Here is a 17,857-nt window from a genome sequence, read left to right as displayed (position 1 = left end):
ATACAGAAAAATAACAACTCTAAAGTGCCATTTTTTCATAAATGCATATGACAAATACAGAAAAAGAACAACTCTCAAGTGCCACTTTTTTCATAAATGCTTTTAATATGACAAATACAGAAAAAGTCCCTTTTTTTATAAACGCTTTTAGTATGACAAATACAGAAGAACTTCTTTCATAAATGCTTTTAAGATGAAAAATATAGAAAACAAACAACTCTTCAGTACCATTTTTTTTTTTTTTTTTTTTTTTTTCAAACTTCCCATTGTGTCAAGATCTCATTCAGCGTCGTCACAGAAGATTGATAAATGGCCCTGCAAAGACAAAATGATGTTTGCTTTACAAACCAAATATTATTTTGTAAATTGCTCTCATTTGATGTGAGCCCACCCTTGGACATCGTGCTCTGCATTCGCATGCGCCTGTATCTGCTGCTGCACAACAATGGCAATTTTCTTCAAGCACTCATTGGGCCGCATCGCTGCAAAAAGATGAAATGTTAAATATTCTTCAACGAGGCGGTATCGACGGGGCGATTGGGCCCACCGTGTCGCAGGACGGCCAGGAGGTGCACGGCAGCGGCCAGCTCAGTCAGACTGAAGTAGGTGTCAGAGTACAGTGAGGAGAACATTTCAGCCCAAAAGGCCCTGAAGGCAACACGCAAGCCGAGTTGGATACAGACACAAACTTGATCATTCCATTTTTTTTCCCTACCCGCTGACAGGCGACAAATTGAGAAGGACCGACAGAATGGTGCCGGAGAGAATAGGCAGGTCGTCCACTTTCTCTGGAGTTGTCACCTCTTCGGGGTGCGTCATCTAAGGGGTTTGAGGGAGTCACACCATAATGTGCCATCTTTATGACCTTCCTTAGTGGTATCTACTTCACTGATCCTACACTACGGTGATCAGGGGCTTCGACAAGACCAGAGCGCTGACCGCTTCACTTACCTTCTGAAGAGCATAGCTCGTTTCCACCACGACAATGGCAAAAAGGGTGTCAAAGATCGCGCTGATTTTTGAGGCTTGGGCCACTCGAAGGAAGTCCTGGAGCCCGCTGACAGCCGACTGGCACAGCTAAGACACAACAACAAAGTGGCAGTGTGGAAAATTGTGGCACATTACAAAATAACAACAACAACAAAAAATGAAGTCAAGAGTGCAAATGTCTTCGTACCCGTTTACCCTCTTCGGGCTCTTTCTTAAGTCGGCCAGCCAAGAGCTCTATAATCTTCTGGAATAAGTTTGCTACCACCGACAGACACTTGGTGGCAGCGTCCCGCTCGTCTCCAGGTGCTTTGCGCTCAACCGGGGAGTAACTCGCCATGAGCTGCTTCAGAAGCTGCAGCATGGCGGGAATGCACAAGTAGCTCGCGGCTAGAAGGCAGAGGGAGATGCGTCCGCACGCACACAAGCACGCAGAGCGAGAGAGAGAGACGCAGCGAGACAATAAGACGCACAAAGTCAGGGACACGCACATTTATGCAGCGTATTTTGAAAACTCCACCCACCATTAGTTGGGAGTACGAGGAGCGAGCAGAGGTGCAGGACGTGAGCCTTGAAGGCGTCGTCGTCCAAACAGAGCACCACGTCGCTGCATATGGTCAGGAAGGCCTGATGGATGGATGGATGGATGGATGGGTGGAAAAAGCCTTCAAACGCTTCCACTGGAGGAAATATCACAATTGGAGCGCCCGCACAACGCTCACCTTGATTAGCTCAGCTGCCAACGCTCTGGAACTGTCCGCCTCCCCTTGGTCGTCTCCCAGATGAGTTTTGGCCAGGACGGGCAGCACCCTCTCGCCAAGCCACGCTGCCGTGTACTCCAGAGATTGCAGGTACTCGCGGCCCTCCGCCAGCTAGAGGGTTAGGGGCTCGTTTATTTCCAAAAGACGGCTTTTCCTTTTCCTGGCTTAAAACTCACATGGTGTTGCAGGTGCACGCTGAGGCGGCCGTGATAGGTGAAGGCCTTAAGGGCCAGCTCTGCGTCAGCTGGGCCCTCAGAGGAAGAGTTGAGGTGAGCGTACAGCACTGACTGTGGAGAAGACGGAAAATAGCCACCGTGAAGAAAAATGCAAAAGATGGTGGGGGAAAACCAAACAGTCAGGCCCCTTGCAACACACCTTGCAGTTGCCTAGAAGAGTGTAGAGACGCTTCAGTGGACCCTGACTGAGAGCCAGGACTTTGTTTCTTGTGGACGGGTAAAGGAGCAGGTAGTCCAAGTAGGCCAGCGCCAGGTCCGGCTTAGCCTCCTCCGTCACCTGGATGGTCACCTTCCGCTTGGTGTTGACCCGATGGGGCGAAGTGGCTTGAGTGCTGCCATTGCCACGACGACAGACAGACAGACCGAGCGAGGAACAAACCCCTTGATTCTCGGGCAGGGCTTCGCTAAGCCATTCCATGATGAGCTCCAGGACGCTGGCGGTCTTGCCCCAACTGCACATGCAGTCCAACAGCTGGCCGTAAACGGAGGGCGGGGCTTCGGGTTCCATCTTCTTCAGGCGGGACAGCACGCTGAAGCTGGCACAAGACATCAGAGTAAGAAGAGGCAGATGGATGCACTTGTTGGAGCCACTCACCTAAATGTTGCCACTGTGGAGAAAGGCATGAAGGAGGCCATCTGCATGAGGGCACCTTGGCAGCGCTCATCCTGAAGAAAAGATGAGATGAGACATCAAGCATAAGAGATGGAACGGCAGCAAATTAAAAGGCAAGAAACGAGTCAAAGGTCATCTATGAGCGAGTACCGTGAATTGGCTCAAGTATTTGCTCACGACTTGACCGAACTGGGCGTGCACGTGCGTCTGGGTTTCCTCGTTTTGCTCGAGGGACCTGCTGATGTTCTTCCACAAGATGACCACCACTTCAAGCAGAGTGGCCACCACGTCCTTCTCCAGTGTGAAAGGTTTTCCGCCCTGAGACCGAGGAGAATGACACACAGGCATCTCGGCGTGGGGCTCAAAGACTTGACGACAAGCCGGTGGCGTCACACGGGCCGATGGAACAAATGTCGGCGTGTTCTTCTCACCGCTCCGTTTTCCTCGTCGCTGTCATCGAGATTGGTGTCGTTGCAGTCGTCGCGCCGGATGCTCAAGTTCAGGACTTGGCGGACGGCTAGCATGAACTTCACTGATTGCGAACATACAGCTGCGTTTCATCTCCAAGCGCTAATGACCTCATGGCGCGGGAAAGTTTTACCTATGTTATTGGGGGCCGTGTGCAAGTGGGCGTACAGGTAGAACTTTCGAGCCGCCGCGGGGCTCATCTGGATGAGGGTGACGCAGCGGTTGCACCGGTCCCTGTCGCTGCCTTTGGCGGGGAAAAAGGAGTCCATGAGCAGTTCGGCAAGCCGCTTGGACACGTGCGGTGTGTCGCGGGCCAGGCGGGCCACCAGGTGGTCCAGGCTGCACACGTCCCAGAACTGCAGTCATTGAATTCATGAAGATGGGGTCGCTCATGAAACCATCGCAGACGGCGCCCGGGAATACCTTGGCCGCGCGGACCGCCTTGACCTTGAGGAGCATGTCGACAAAAGCCACGCGGACCTTCACCGAGGTATCGTGGAGGCTGTTCTTCCACTTGGGCATCAGCTTCTCCAGCACGGGGTGGCTGAGCACGTTGTCCAAGACAATGCACAGATACTGAGAACCAAAGGCTCATTCAAGACTTTTTCCAAAACAACAAATCTCATTTTTGTCAAGAGGAAGTCACACCGCAAAGACGGCGCAGCGGACGTTATCGGAGCTGCCGTCGGCCGCCAACTCTTCCAATTTCTTCAGGAAGTCCACGATAACGACGGACGGGAGCAACTCCCAGCACCTGGCGAGGACCTTGCAGACGCCCTGGATGGCATTGCAGCGCACCACGTCGTGCATGTCGAACAGCAGGACCTTCAAACGGAGAGACGCAGCCTAACAGTGAACACGCTAGATTGGCCAGAATAAATCAAATAAAAACAAGCCTACCTTGAGTTTGTCCAGTTGCTTTTGAAGGGCCTCTTCGATTTCCGTATCGGGGTCAACGATGGGCAAGGCGTCTGCGAACAGCACTGTGGCGTTGGTGCGGACCTCAAAATTAGGAACCTGTGGGCAGCAGACGTTGTGAACAGACCTCAAGAAAGGGCAACAAGGTGGCTAGTACGCACATTGAGATACTTCCAAAGAATGGGCTTGTAGAGGACGCTGAGCATTTGGCCCACTAAGGGGCAGACATTCTTCTTGTGAAAATAGAAGATGATCTGTCGGAAGGAGGGAAAGAAAGAGACAGAGAACATTTAATGCCCTTAACATGTAACCATTGAAAGGAATTTTGTCCATTTTTTTTACCTGTCGGACTTTGCGGCAAAGAGGTGACGACCTCTGCAACAGTATGGCGCACTTCATCAAGTCCTGTATGCACTCGCTTTCTATCTTCTCCAGGAAGTTGCCGCTGGCCTTTTTCCAGGCACGGAAGTAGATCTCGGCGACGTCCTCCGTGGTCGCCCTGAAACGAGACCGTGACGTTGTGAGTCAGAACCTTAAAACCAATTAAGAGGACCTTAATAAACCCTCTCAATTTCCCCAAAATCACTCAAATATTCACTTTCCCCCATACAATCCATCAATACCGCCCCCCCCTACTTTAGACAAGTCAATCTTTTAAAAAAGTGTTTCTCAAACATTTTTTGAAATAAAGACATTGAAGTTAAAATCACTGCCAATTAAAAAAAAAAAAAAGGTGTCACCTGGTGGACAAAAAGAAAAACACTGAAAGTATAGCAGTCTAAAAAGGTAAAGGGCGGCCCTCTCACGTGTTAAAGAACTTCAGCTGATTTTTGATGGTTTCGTGGATGAGCGGGATGAAATCGACGTGCCAGCTGAAGAGAAACACCATGAACCGCTTGCCCTGTGGTGACACACACACACACACACACACACACACACACACACACACACACACACACACACACACACACACACACACACACACACACACACACACACACACACACACACACACACACACACACACACACACACACACACACACACACACACACACACACACACACACACACACACACACACACACACACACACACACACACACACGCTGGTTGATACTCTCAGCTTGCTGGCTGGCATGTGGCGCGAGCGAACCCTTCTGCGCTCACGTCGTCATTACGGATGAAGCCGGTACTGCGGAAACATTGCACCAGCTGCACGCTCAGCTGCTGGCCGTCGTCAGAGGCGTAGTTCACATTGGAGACCACCTTGTGCAGGCTCCATGCTCTTTGGAGCTCAGTGTTCTGACAAGATAGGTTGAAAATGACCTATGCAACAATATTGTCATTGCATGTCTGCATTTCATCCCCCTTCAATTTCTCACCATTTTCTTGGAATATAAGATCTTGTTCAAAGCGATGACCAAAGCGGTGCGGCCAAACTTGTCTTTGTTCAGCAGGTCTTTCTTCCACCAGGCCTCGCACAGCGTTTGGATGTGGAGCAGCACGTTATCCTCTGTCCTGGGATGCGACGACACCAGAACATCTGGATGTGAAAAAGAAAAATGTTCAGTTCAAAACAACTTTCCAAAGAGACATTTGCAAAGGGGTGGCAGACAAACCGTGAAGCTGGTGGGTAATGTTAAGAAGCCCATTGTAGGTGTCGCCGTTTTGCAGGACCTTCAGAGATACGGTGGCCACCAGAGTCACGCCAGCCACGACGCGTTTCTGGAGAAACGAGGCAAATGAGTTAAACGCTCCCCACCAAAAAAGAAAGTAAAAGATAATCAAATCAACACACGGGATCCACCGCAGACTCGGCATCCGTGACCTCATCCCAGCGTTCCGGGGGCAATTCCAGAAGGACATCACGAAGGAGAGAGGCTAGTTTTCCCCACACCGCCTCACGCTGATCCCTTGACATCTCCTCCATCACCTCTTCAAGGTCAAAAGGATCCGTTCTGTCCTTCTGCTCAGCAAAAGTGTGTGTGTGTGTGTGTGTGTGTGTGTGTGTGTGTGTGTGTGTGTGTGTGTGTGTGTGTGTACGTGATGTTGTTACATTTCTACACACTTTTTGTTTCATCAAACTTTTTTTCAAATACAGTGTCGCACATTCATTCATTTTGTTGTTTGAAGTAACAAATACCAGCACAACATTCGTATGACGTATCAATTTGCAGTATGCGGGACATTCAAGTGTACGCTTTACGATGACTTACGTGAAGTTGGACGAGCTGAAGGAAGTCGTCCACATTTTCCTTACAAGCGGCTTTAATGAAAGCCGCACGCTTCGACATGTTGTCGCTTTTATTCGAGAAGAAAGTTTAGTCGAACAGAAAAGCGGTGCGGGGAAATGGACACAGGTGTCAGTAACAAAAAAGCGGCCTTAACGAAGGCGTTATTTAGAAAGGTAAACTGTCAAACTGTCACCGACAATAATGTTGTATTGTAGTCGTAATACATTTAAACACGAAAGTGGAGCTATAATCGTCTTTTATTACCTTTGGCAGCGACTATTCGGGAAGCAAGCTAGCTAGCTCATCGTCCTCCCCACCGCTCGGCAACCCGCGCAAATTCATACGCCATGTTACGTCATGACGTAAAGCGTCATTTGTGACGCCTATGACATGCATTTTTTTATTTTTAGCCACTGGATGGCGACATCGTATCATATACGTATGTTTTACATAGGCCGTGCAATGCAGGGACAGTTTTGGTTGACGACCAATTAAATAATCACACCATTTTCCGAAAGGAAACCATTTATTCATTAAAAAGCCACACATCATTCAAAATGAATCACTTTTAAGAAGGCGGAAGTTACACGGTGGTGAGGTTTTTTCTTTTTTTAAGGCACGTGATAGATTAAAAAGCTCCAACAAACACAAACTGTTCTAACCGCATGGCAAAAAAGAGATATAAACCTTTGTTTTAACATTTTTACAGTTTGCTGTCAGCCCTGCATATTCAAAAAAACCACGAGTTGTCTCTCGTCGAGTTTCTTGGCTCAAATCTGAATCCCCTCCAAAGCCCAAATTCAAGTAAGTATATCTACTTTTCCTACATCTTTTGCAGCCCTATAAAATGCCCACAAAAGGACCATGCATGTCCAAAAGAGAAAAACAATATTGCACAAAGCATTCAAGTTTGATGTGCATTCCATGTTTGAAATCAAACGAAATAAATAACAAAAGTCAAAAGCATCCACGGCAGAACAAAATATCAACACGACTTGCGGGACTCATTCTGCTCCTTTGATAAGAATTTGTCACATTCTTTTCTGTTTTTTTTTGTTTTTTTTAAATGCCCTGCTGAGTTACGAACGAGCAATATCACAAACAGCGACGAGACCTTTCATAATGATGACGATATGGGCCGACAACGGTCAGTATGGGAAAAGCCATGCTGACAAAAATGTACAGTACGGAAATGAAACGCTTCTTAAATTCAGCAAATCACGATGTAAATGTCTCCTCGATGCTCCTTTGAGACGGCAAACCGTCTTCGCTCAGCTCATGCCTACAAGAGAAAGTCATTTCAAATACATCGATTGCATATGATTGATTTGAACATATTGCCACTTTACCATTGCGTCCATCCTTTGGCTATATCTTCTCCGCTTAAATGGACCAGCACCTGAAATTGTACACGAAAAGCTGCTCACTGAAAACGAGGATGACTCTCGTTGTCAAAATTCAAACAACCAAAATAGGAAATGCACGTTACTTTTCCCAAGAGGCCTTTGTGTTTGGACAAGATGTTCCCTCTGTTCTTCACGGCGACATCTAGCGTTCTCCTGTGGAGCTCCACCATGGACACGCTGAATTCAAACCTACAAGTGGACCAATCAATCCTTCGAACTCAGGTCTCGTGCTGACGCGTACCACATGGTCCGAATAGACAAAACTCACGTTTGATCGTAAACAGGGTTGAGGCTCCTTTTCACCGTGCCGGTCTTCCTCCTGCCCGCGCGACTCTTGTCTGGCAGCAGGTAGAGGCGGATGAAAGGATCCGAGGCGTCTTTAGAGAAAGCCATCAAATTTCTGAGGAAACACGCACACGCGACAAACGTTGCATCGTGGCTCCAGAAATTGTGCGACTCCACACTGACTTTGTGTGCCTTGTCGTGAGTTGGTGCAATGCCTTTATGTGAACGAAAAAATAGATACGGGAAGTCCTTGAGCGCATGACGCAGCGACAACTACGGAAATCCTTTTCACCGTTTTGCCGCAAGCTTACCGGCACGCGTGAACCACCACGATGAGCTTGTTGCGTTGGGCGCTGTGCCGAATGGTCAGGTGGACCTCACCCAGGAAGAACTGGCTGGAGGTAGAGCCGCTGGAGGCACATCAAAGCACATCAAATCAATAGGGCTGCTTCAATTTGCTTGCTCAAAATGGACACCTTGGTCAGTGAGTCAAGAGCCTTGTTTGGCAATATAGCAACAGGTAAATAATTGATGAGTCATTTTACTTGTGCAGCCGCCCTAGCCTCTGCTGGAGCTCCAAAGCGGCGAAGGGCAGCGAGATGTCCGAGGCCAGGCTGGGCGTGGACTCGTTGTGGGCCAGGTGCTTCTGGGAGGCCGAGATGCCCACGCACAAGCTGGAGACGCTGCGCGGCGGCGGGATGGCGGCGTACGGCTCGCCGTCCCGGCGATGCAGCGTCAGGGAGGAGGCGTGCGCCGGAGGGGGCGCCGGGGAGGGCGAACGAGGCGGCGGCGAGTACGAGGCGCTCGCTCTGGTCGAGGCGGCCGCTAGGGGTACGCTGGACTTGCGGACCCGGACTGAAGAAGGTTGGTCTGATGAGACCTGCTTCTCCAGTGACAGGATCTAACCAAATTTCACACGCAAGTCAATTTTTTGAGCTGTGTCATTACACGAAAGAAAGGCCATACAATGACGGGATACGGCACTGCGATAACTGTCGTTGCGTGCGTCGCCCCTCTGCTCATGGCGAGAGCGAGAGAGAGACAGAGAGAGAGAGAGAGAGAGAGAGAGAGAAAGACATGGCTCCTGATGCGAGAACCTTCCTCGGCATTCATTATTCAGAAGAAGGAAGCGGCGCACGCGAGAATCCAAACTATGACGGGAGAATTCTAAAAGCAGCTTTTACCACCCACCCGCAAGGCCATTTTGAATCTGATGCTGGAGCTGGGACCCGAGTTGTTGAGCGCGAAGCACCGCGTCAGCGTCATGTCCTCTTCGGCCAGGAGGCCGCTCAGCGGCACGCTCAGATTGCCCAGGGTGCATTTGCTCTTTTCGTCTTTCACCTGCCCGATAGATAGATCCGTGGTTGGTAGATGAGCGCAACAAACAAAATGGTGCTTTTTACCTCCACCTCCAGCTCCTGCCTCCTCGGATTGTGAACCAGAAATGAGAAGGAATCCTCCCACAAAGGCTCCTTGGTCTTGTAGCAAATCTTTGACAACGGACGGCAAGACGAGGAGGATGATACGCCTTACAATGGCATCCATAAAAGCCGGTCTGGAGGCGAGCCCCACCTTGCTCTCTTGCGTCTTGTGCCCGACGGTTAATTGGACGTAAGGGCTGGGTTCGCTGCTGCTCTTCTTGGCCGACTGAAAAGCATCCCAGACAGACAGACAGACATCGATTGATCTTCCGGACATTTAGTAAATACATTACACGTGCCAGACGACAGCGGCGTATTTTCATGCAAGCTTTTCCCATGAATAATAGATGGCCCGCGAGCCTGGCGCATTTGATATTCCGCCTCATCTTAATGCAAATGAAAAGGTACTTACTGCACGAGACAACTCAACAGAACATGCAACAAGAGCGTCACAGCATGCAAGATGGCAGCCATCACACGTGCACTACTCTACGTTACCTTCAAGGCTTTCAAGACCTGCTTCAACCCGTCGCAGGTGAAATCCGACAGGTTACTCTTTGAAAGCCAAAGAGGAGATTTGAAAGAGGGGGGGGATAGCAACATCACACCCGACAGTTAGCAGGTCGCAAAAAGATGAGATGACTTTGTGGAGGCGGGGGGGGGGGGGGGGGGGGGGGGTATACTTTCTGGAACAATCTGGTCTTGCTGACAGCCAGTATAAATAAGAAAGCCGTATGACGACTTCTTCGATGTTTTGTTTCGATTGGTGCCCATTGTTTGCGTTCACGCCAAAGCAAGCCATTAGTCACCAGGCCGTGGCGTGGCGTGCAGCGCAGCCCATGCTCGAGTGAAAGCACTCACGCCGATGGTGCGATACTCGGAGCTGTTGCTCTCGCAAAACACCAGGCCGGACGCTCGTCTCTCGCTTAAATTGCCGCAGCCTAAGCTGCCGCTGAAGAGGCTCTTGGAGGGGGCCGGGTGGATACAATGAGGATGAAGAAGAAACAAAACAAAAAAACCAGCAGTCACTCGTAAGGGTCGCTCGGCTCCAAGCTAAAGTACACCCATACGATTAGGAGCTTGATCGTAAAGAAAGGTCTGGACGTGGAGTTCTGTCGTCACGGAAAGCAAAGAACACAGCCAGCAAAGTTAAGCCTCGCAGTAGGCTTTTCTTACCGGCAGGTTCTTGGCCGAGTCCAAATAGACGACCAGCAGCGCCGATGACAGGCCGTCGTTGGCCAGGCTCCTGTCTGCTCGCACGCTTCGCAGCACCTGAGTGGCCCCGAACCAGGAGTCAGACGCCGGGCGACCCGAGACCAGTCGGGTGGGGTCAGGGCGGGGTACCTGCTCCAACTTCTCCGACGTGGACAGCAGAGACAGCCACTCCAGTTTCAAGTGGAGCTTGCCGGTCGGCGCCTCCTCCAGGTCGAACCACTGCAGAGCGCACGTTTGAGTTAGTCTCGCTGACGACCCGGGCTAAACTTAACGCACTTAGCTCCGGTGGTCCGAACAAACAATTCTTAGCTCAGAAATGGACTCATCTACTGCGCAGACTTGAGGTGGATTTAGCGGCCTCATTACTCCCTACTCAAAGCCAACTGGCTTTACCTAAATGCTCAGCGCACACATTTGCTGACGTGGTGAAACGGAGCCTTTAAAAGCGCTCACCTCGTCCACCTTCTGTTCTTTGTGCAGCTCCGTCATGTCGATCATCAGACTGCCGACCAAAAAAAAAAACAGATCAATCGGGAGGTAAACCATGAGCAAGCCCCCCGCCCCGACGCACCTCCCCAAGAAATCGTCTTTGTCGGGATCCTCGTCGAACAACTCGATCTCGAGGTGCTGACCCGAGTGCTCGTAAACCAAAGCCTGTCGAGGACGACCACGGTTTAGCGCGGGAGCAAACGGCCCGCCGGCCGTGCGTTTTGTCACCTCGTAAACTTCGTTCCATTTGGGGTGAAGGCTCTCCTTGACGGTCTTGCTCTGGAAGAGTTGATTGGCGATCTGCAGGATGCCGTACGGGTCCGACTTGCCCTTGATCAGCCCGCCCAAGAATTTATCCTTGCCCTCCAGATCCTGAGCTTCCAAGAAGTGAATCCGAAGCACTCCCTGAAAACAGTTCAGATGAGCTGGTCACCCAAACAAAAAAAGCAAGCGTCCCAATCGAGGGCGTTGCTGACTTGTGGTGGTGGTGACCTTGCTTGACACATTGTGTCGCCGCTGCATGGAAATATTGCCTGCCATTTTCTTCTTTTGCCCTCTGTCACTTTGTGTGACAAGTTGCGAGAAACACAAACAAATTCCATCCGTACCTTGGGCATGGGGAAGCGAAGCTGGGCCAGTTCCACGTCTCCAACCAGCGGGATTGTAATCCGGTTGGGCGAGACCACATAGGACGAGATGATATCTTGAATCAGACTGTCAGAAAGTCCGCTGTGAGGAAAGCAAAGAAAAAGCACGACCATTGGGCTTCCCATCTCATTTTAGCCATGATTTTCCATTGAGCTGAAAAAGAACGTCTGCAGACTCAAATGGCTGACCCACCACCAGCCATTAATGTCAGTCCGGGAGCCTTCAAATCCGTTGCTCGGTTGACCCCAAGGGAGCTCTTTGTGAATGCCAGCAATTTCAAGTGGCTTGGAGCTGGCCCTTCCTTATCTGTAGCACCTAATGAAAGGAGTCCGTCCAAAACAACTAGCCTGGACCAATAAAAGGCGCACCGAATAGATATAAAACTAAAAAAAACGCTGACTGGCCAATTTGCCATTCCTTGGATTTAGGGAGACTGGAATTTCCATTTGATGGAGAAATCACTTAGTAGCTTCTTCTTCTCTTCAGTGGGCTCATCCAAAAATCCTATAACCGTGTCTCTGATGGATTGAAGAAAGAAGCAAAGGTTGAAATGTGAAAGCGGCAAAATGCCAACACTTAGCCTTGACTCTCGCATCAGTGGCAAAAGGTGGCAAGATCAACTCCATCCTATTGACTGTTGCCGAGGCAAGGCCAGCTTTTTGGCAAATTCTGCCTAGCAACAGCAAGAAATTCCGTTGGCCGAGGCTGCAACTATTTCAGAGAGAATTTCGCTGGCTACTATTTGGCGATTTGTGATCGATTTAGAAGAATAGCTTCTATTGACTTGATCTTTTTGGGCCTCACGCACTGTTACAGGATGAAGGAACGTGTTGCATAATAACATTACGACCACGTGTTGTGCAGCCAGTTGATCCCGTCAGTCTAATTTCGCCACTGCAACCTCTCCTTCACCGGCCCACACCTCCTTTCATACCACAACTAAACACACACACACACAGGCGAGTATTGTATTGCACAAGCTCCGTTGATCTTTTTCACCTCCACAAAGGACAGCAAAAACATGTGGCAAAAGTACTCAGAGGAGGGGAAAAGAATCCATCTTCAGCTTTATGGGAGGCAAACAGCCTTTTTACAGCAGATTTAAGAACTCTCCTTGGCTATATGTGACCCCAAGGAGTGGGAAATATGGCCTCAATATTCGATCGCTGTAATAAGCTTCTTTCCGAGAAATGATTGCATTGAAGTTTACTCCTTCATTGACATCCACTGACTTCCCCCAAATCCACTTACGTGAGCCCGGGAATGTCAAGCACGTTGGTGAGGCCCGTCCAGTTGATGTCGAGAAGCTGCCATAAAAAAAACAACAACAGAGAGAGCCTGTTCATTGTTACCCATTCACAACTGGACTCCAGCCCGCTGGATCGACAGAATGATGAAGAGCGAGCGCAACCACGCGTCTTATGAGGCAGCGCAGAAAAAGCAATGAGCTTGGCACAAATGATATTTTATGGCCTCCCATCATATCGCAGCCACTCCATTAGGGACACCTAGGCTATCCAATGCTATGCCGACAGTGGAGACTTCGACCGACACTTTTCTTTGAAGACAAGTAAATAAATATTGCCAGTACAATGATTCGGAGTACTATTCTTACAACCTGCATAAAAGATGAGACGAAACTTACAGGCTTCTTGAGGAAGAACAGAGAAAGCGCTCCGACCAGAGGCACGTCGCCCAGCAACGGCTCCATCAGCACACGCAACACGCCGTGAATCTGAGGGATTACCACAGGAACACGTTAAGACGCTCACACAAATGACGTTCCTTCCCCCTGTAGGCTGGAAACACAATCCCGGCCGGCGCAATCACCTTCTCATTCATAACCTATTAAGATCATTATGAAAGGACTGGCGTTTCGTTCGAGGACGCCAACTGCTGTCATTGACACCAAGCGACAGGAGATTGCTTTTTTTCTTTGAACTTTCTCACTGTTAGAAATGGCCGTTTGCGCCGTGGTGGGGGTTAACGGTGTTGATTCCCAGCTCATCAAAGTAGCACCTCCTTTTGCTCTGGTCTACAGAAAGAGACATATTAGCGCTCATACCGTTAGCCTGAATTGCAATGAAACCCCAATTTTGCCTTCCGATTGAAGCAACTCCTGTTTGCAGTCGTGCCGCTAGTCAGACAGCGTTGCTAACGAGCTACGGAGTCTCTGTTGATTACATCCCAAGTGGAAAGGACGCAGCGGAACTCTGAGGAGACGCGTGAAGGTCACGCGTGAGCCACTTGGCTCCCTTCGCCGAGACGACATACGGGCACAGGTGGTCACCTGAATGCTTTGGATTCCCGCTTTGCAGTAGTAGCGCTTGATGTCCACGTCGATCTCTGTGTTACCTACGAAGCTAGCAAAAGCGTAAACAACGAGCCATCTGTCAATGAAAAGCGGCGAGTCGTCGGGCCTTAGCTGGCAAACTTTTGACGGTACCTGATTTGGAGATCCATGACGATCTGCCGTCGGTCCACGTTCTCCGAATAAACCTTCACGCCGTTGACCCTCGGAGGCTACGGCGTGGGGTGAAACTTTCATTTTGCATTTGGCGGCACTTAATGGCCGCAAAGGTAGTGAGAGCAGGTTTTTATGTCTACATCTAGCCATTAAGGAAGCTCACTTTGTCTCCCATGTCGATCCTGCTGAAGCGAAAGGTGCTGAGGTGGGCGTTGGACTCCTTAACGGCCGGCTCCACCGTGTCTCGGAACAGCTTCTCCACATACTTGCAGATGTAGGGCCACATCTGCTTCACTGTCTGACAATACGAACGACGAGCGACGGTGAGCGTTTTAAAAGGCCAGCACCGTGGCCGTCGCCCGTCTTTGCTACGTGCAAGAAATGAAAGTTGGGCCATGCTTTTTTTTTTTTTAATCAAGGCAGGCCTTTGGAATGTACTGTACGGCCACTCCAGTCCAGCCAATAATGCCAACAGACGGCGAGCCGGCTTCTTTTACCTTGTTTAGCCACTCCACTCTCTCCACGTCCGGGAAATGGACCTGCGGGAGCAGCAGACAAATCCCACAGTGAGCCTGATGAATGCGCAAATGTCTTTAAAGGTCAACTACAAAGACGCAGACGCGTAATATGCGGCCACGCTTGAAAGGACAACAACAAATTGGGCCAAACAATTTATGATGTAAATTGTCTAAGGACAGACAGACAGACAGGACATACATCCGAGGCAAATACAGAACGGCCCAACTGAGCCCAACTTTCACTCCAAATGTTGAAACTGCATACAAGCAACAAGTCAGTCAATAAATAAAAGTACTTTGCTGGAGAAAAACAAAACAAAACAAAACCAAACAGGATGAAGCAGAGTTGGAATCACACATCTAATATAATACTTGAATAGTGTGCATGTTATTTCTCAACGTACTAATCCCCTTGAGTGATTTCATGATGGAAATACTTTGTTGAAGGTGAAAACTGCCTGACTAAAACAAAAGTCAGTGCTGATGAAAAGGAGAAAGCGTTGACACAGTATAGTCAATCAAAACCTGGAGACACAATGTTGCGCATAAATAAAGGTTGCGCCGCCAGCAGATGGAATTAAGCCCAATTGGATCCGGACAGCCACGCCCTTTTGATTTGTTGTTTTTTCACCGTTCAAATCAAACCGATATTGCATCCATGTCAATCAGCGGCAAAAATTCAATCCACGGTCAACATCGCTCACACCTTTTCAGCGAGATCGGCTCTAACCGTCGATGAGGGATCGATTGAACGCGGGCCAAAGGAGACGCCAAAGGTCGATGCGACTCAGCCCCTCCCCCCCGTACACAGACACCCCGCCCCCACCTCAAAATGCAGCAGCGTGACTTATGGCATGCAGTCAAGCAGTCAGAACACAGTGCCATTCCCACCGGAGCCCCTGCCAAAGTGCTTATGCGGCAGGAACATCAAGTCCTACTTAGTATTGGGATGTCAAGAGAGGGTTAAGGCAGCAACCACCTGGATGAGGAAGCTGTGGATGGAACTGCACGTGAGAGGCACACAGACGACACACAAACTGCAGCCGTTGTGCTGGGGGGCGCTAGACCACGTGGGGAACAATGGATGTTGGTTGGTGCAGAATGAACAAGTATTAAAAGCTTGTGAGATAGCTTTCCCCGCCCCAAGCAACTTTGCAAGTAGGTGGAAGTGAGGCGAGTAAATGGGGAAGTCCAACAACCAATCATGCGTCATAGTGTCTCTCTCTTTCTTCAATTAAAGCTTCAGAGGAGATGCTGCGTTTGCGCCATGCTCCCCCCCCCCCCCCCCCCCCCATAATTGGGACGCTCTTTGCATAAAGCAGCACAAAGTCATCTTGCAACTTTATTTGTGGTGTTTTTACGATGTATAGTGAGCAAGCGGCAACTGCGAGATGAGGTCATGTCGGGATCATGTCCAGGCAGGCAGGCAGGCAGGCAGGCAGGCAGGCGGGCAGGCGGGCGGGCGGGCGGGCAGGCGGGCGGGCAGGCAGGCGGGCAGGCAGGCAGGCAGGCAGACAGACAGACAGACAGACAGACAGACAGACAGACAGACAGACAGACAGACAGGCAGGCAGACAGGCAGCTGTGCCAGAACAGGACAGGACTCTGCACGATACTGTATCCATATGGACAGAAAATTCCTAATAGTAGCAAATAAGACACACAAAAATATGGTGGCACAAAATGTGGGTTTGCAAAGTGCCAGTAGCGGCATTGTATTCACTACCTGATAGCAAATCTTGAACACAACCTGTTACACCCATCCAAAGTACTAAGTGGATCAGAGAGAGTGATGAGGCTCCATCCCAAAATAACAAGGTGTCTGGTTAACCATTGTACCCTGCTGTATTTAGCTCGGGCTGCATGGGGCTATGGATCGAACGTCACTGCCTTACGTTGGACAGCTGGTCCAACACTCACGGCTTTACACCTCCAGTCAGCTGAGCTGGCAGGCAAAGTTAGAGTCCTACACACTCTCGTACAGACTCTCGTACAGAGCCGTCTTACCCAGGGAGGCAGGTCCGAGGTGCTCAGACCCGTCGCAAGGCTCCTCTCCTCCCTCTCAAGGAAAGCCAAAGCCCGACTCAGGCGACTCCGCTTCCCTAAGGCATTTCTCCTCCACCAGAAATAAAGCACCAGTCCGATCAGCATCCAGCTGAAGCTGAACTCATAGTAGCCCAGTGCATAAATTGGGAAAATGAGCACGAAGGTCTTGGCGAATTGCGCCCACATCTGCGTCAGCTCGCTGGTGGCTGTCACGGGGCTGTCATCGGCGGGCGCGGAGGGGCGATGGAAGCGGGCACCAGGCGGAGCGGGCTTCGGCGCGGCGTAGCCGTTCTCTTTGGGCGACGCCGCCGCCGCTGCGGTGGTGGCGCTGCTGCTGCTGCTGGTGGTGGTGGTGCTGCTGCTGCTGGTGCTACTGGTGCCTCCACCGTGGGCTCCTCGCACGGCCGTCATGCTGTCTCTGGACATGTCTCCGTGTTCCCAGTGTCCAAAAGGGGAGGTGCGGTTGTTTTCACATGCACGCCGCCGTTGAGCCCTAACTAACCCTCACGGAGAGCCAGCCAGCCAGCCAGCCCTAACAAGCCATTCCTCCCTCTCGTTGCTTGCTGCACAGCCTCGCTACTCCGGAGTGGGAATGAACATTCCCAAAACGTGCACAGGGGGTCATGCGCTCCAGTGTGTGCGTGTGTGTGTGCCTGTTCATTTCATTCGACTCGAGCTCAAAAACAGCACCATCTACAGGTATTTGGAAGGAACCGCATTTCGGTCGAATTGCTGTAACAGGCTCTTGTATTTTTTCAATGCTATTTTTTACCTGCCGGTTAATTAGATGCACCTGTGGCAAGAGCGATACCTGCACCAACTAAGCAGTACTTCCGGTTAGTGCTCTTACTGTGACACCAAATTGTCGCCATTTCCGGTATTGGCGACATGTTAACTTAACGAACACTACGCAGTAACGCGGGTTTGGACATGTAAAACGTTGCCTAAAACACTAGCAAAAGTTTGAACAATGTGCTCACAGACACATAAATAATGACACAACTTAATGCTCGACAACCCACACAACTCAAACTTTGCACACGTTAAGCAACTTGTGGCCCGCCCGTGTACTATTTCACCTTACCAAAAGATGACGCTGCAGGCTAAGAAATCATGAAAATCAGCTCATTAGGTACACCACCA

At 50.1% G+C, this 17,857-nt stretch overlaps 2 protein-coding genes across 5 annotated transcripts; both read right to left on the bottom strand.

The window, feature by feature from the left end:
- Positions 1 to 79: 79 nt before the first annotated feature.
- ncapg2 (non-SMC condensin II complex, subunit G2) lies at positions 80 to 6,579 on the bottom strand. 3 transcript variants are annotated; one of them, XM_085938958.1, is made up of 26 exons: positions 6,484 to 6,579; positions 6,202 to 6,286; positions 5,784 to 5,951; positions 5,605 to 5,710; positions 5,368 to 5,528; positions 5,153 to 5,287; positions 4,790 to 4,884; positions 4,326 to 4,482; positions 4,145 to 4,237; positions 3,966 to 4,082; positions 3,714 to 3,890; positions 3,489 to 3,641; positions 3,199 to 3,421; positions 3,029 to 3,129; positions 2,748 to 2,915; positions 2,580 to 2,650; positions 2,124 to 2,520; positions 1,925 to 2,035; positions 1,710 to 1,859; positions 1,512 to 1,614; positions 1,178 to 1,377; positions 952 to 1,077; positions 716 to 819; positions 548 to 648; positions 392 to 482; positions 80 to 315 (listed from the first exon to the last, which is right to left on the bottom strand). In XM_085938958.1, the coding sequence occupies exons 2-26, from the start codon at positions 6,277 to 6,279 to the stop codon at positions 255 to 257; spliced, it is 3,447 nt and encodes a 1,148-aa protein (XP_085795084.1). In that variant the 5' UTR covers positions 6,280 to 6,286; positions 6,484 to 6,579; the 3' UTR covers positions 80 to 254. The 3 variants fall into 3 exon arrangements, with proteins under 3 accessions (XP_085795084.1, XP_085795085.1, XP_085795083.1); XM_085938959.1 differs by having other exon boundaries at positions 2,124 to 2,279; positions 2,364 to 2,520; positions 6,202 to 6,561; XM_085938957.1 differs by having other exon boundaries at positions 6,202 to 6,561.
- Positions 6,580 to 6,753: 174 nt separating this feature from the next.
- Positions 6,754 to 17,443, bottom strand: esyt2b (extended synaptotagmin-like protein 2b). Of its 2 annotated transcripts, XM_085938962.1 has the most exons (22): positions 16,676 to 17,443; positions 14,648 to 14,689; positions 14,314 to 14,448; positions 14,130 to 14,206; positions 13,974 to 14,046; positions 13,329 to 13,418; positions 12,935 to 12,990; positions 11,644 to 11,764; positions 11,264 to 11,440; positions 11,118 to 11,200; positions 11,000 to 11,048; positions 10,676 to 10,765; positions 10,508 to 10,603; positions 9,483 to 9,557; positions 9,314 to 9,400; positions 9,102 to 9,251; positions 8,456 to 8,811; positions 8,222 to 8,320; positions 7,894 to 8,025; positions 7,709 to 7,814; positions 7,569 to 7,618; positions 6,754 to 7,501 (listed from the first exon to the last, which is right to left on the bottom strand). In XM_085938962.1, exons 1-22 carry the CDS (start codon positions 17,138 to 17,140, stop codon positions 7,438 to 7,440), a joined length of 2,673 nt encoding a protein of 890 aa, XP_085795088.1. In that variant the 5' UTR covers positions 17,141 to 17,443; the 3' UTR covers positions 6,754 to 7,437. The 2 variants fall into 2 exon arrangements, with proteins under 2 accessions (XP_085795088.1, XP_085795089.1); XM_085938963.1 differs by lacking the exon at positions 6,754 to 7,501 and having other exon boundaries at positions 7,565 to 7,618.
- Between the last annotated feature and the right edge of the window lie 414 nt (positions 17,444 to 17,857).

Source organism: Syngnathus leptorhynchus, chromosome 19, assembly GCF_054491065.1.
Source record: "Syngnathus leptorhynchus isolate UIUO chromosome 19, UIUO_Slep, whole genome shotgun sequence".
Classification (NCBI taxonomy): Eukaryota; Metazoa; Chordata; class Actinopteri; order Syngnathiformes; family Syngnathidae; genus Syngnathus; species Syngnathus leptorhynchus.
The sequence above is the reverse complement of the archived record's forward strand: the minus strand, read 5'-3'. Positions and strand labels throughout refer to the sequence as shown.

Coding starts and splice junctions, on each gene's coding strand:
- ncapg2 (XM_085938958.1), bottom strand. CDS start 6,279: ATGTCGAAGCGTGCGGCTTTCATTAAAGCCGCTTGTAAGGAAAATGTG. Junction 3,130..3,198: donor CACGGCCCCCAATAACATAG/GTAAAACTTTCC, acceptor GTTCGCAATCAG/TGAAGTTCATGCTAGCCGTC. Junction 2,521..2,579: donor TCCACAGTGGCAACATTTAG/GTGAGTGGCTCC, acceptor GTCTTGTGCCAG/CTTCAGCGTGCTGTCCCGCC.
- esyt2b (XM_085938962.1), bottom strand. CDS start 17,140: ATGTCCAGAGACAGCATGACGGCCGTGCGAGGAGCCCACGGTGGAGGC. Junction 11,201..11,263: donor AATGGAACGAAGTTTACGAG/GTGACAAAACGC, acceptor CGTCCTCGACAG/GCTTTGGTTTACGAGCACTC. Junction 8,026..8,221: donor GTGGTGGTTCACGCGTGCCG/GTAAGCTTGCGG, acceptor GTGTTTCCTCAG/AAATTTGATGGCTTTCTCTA.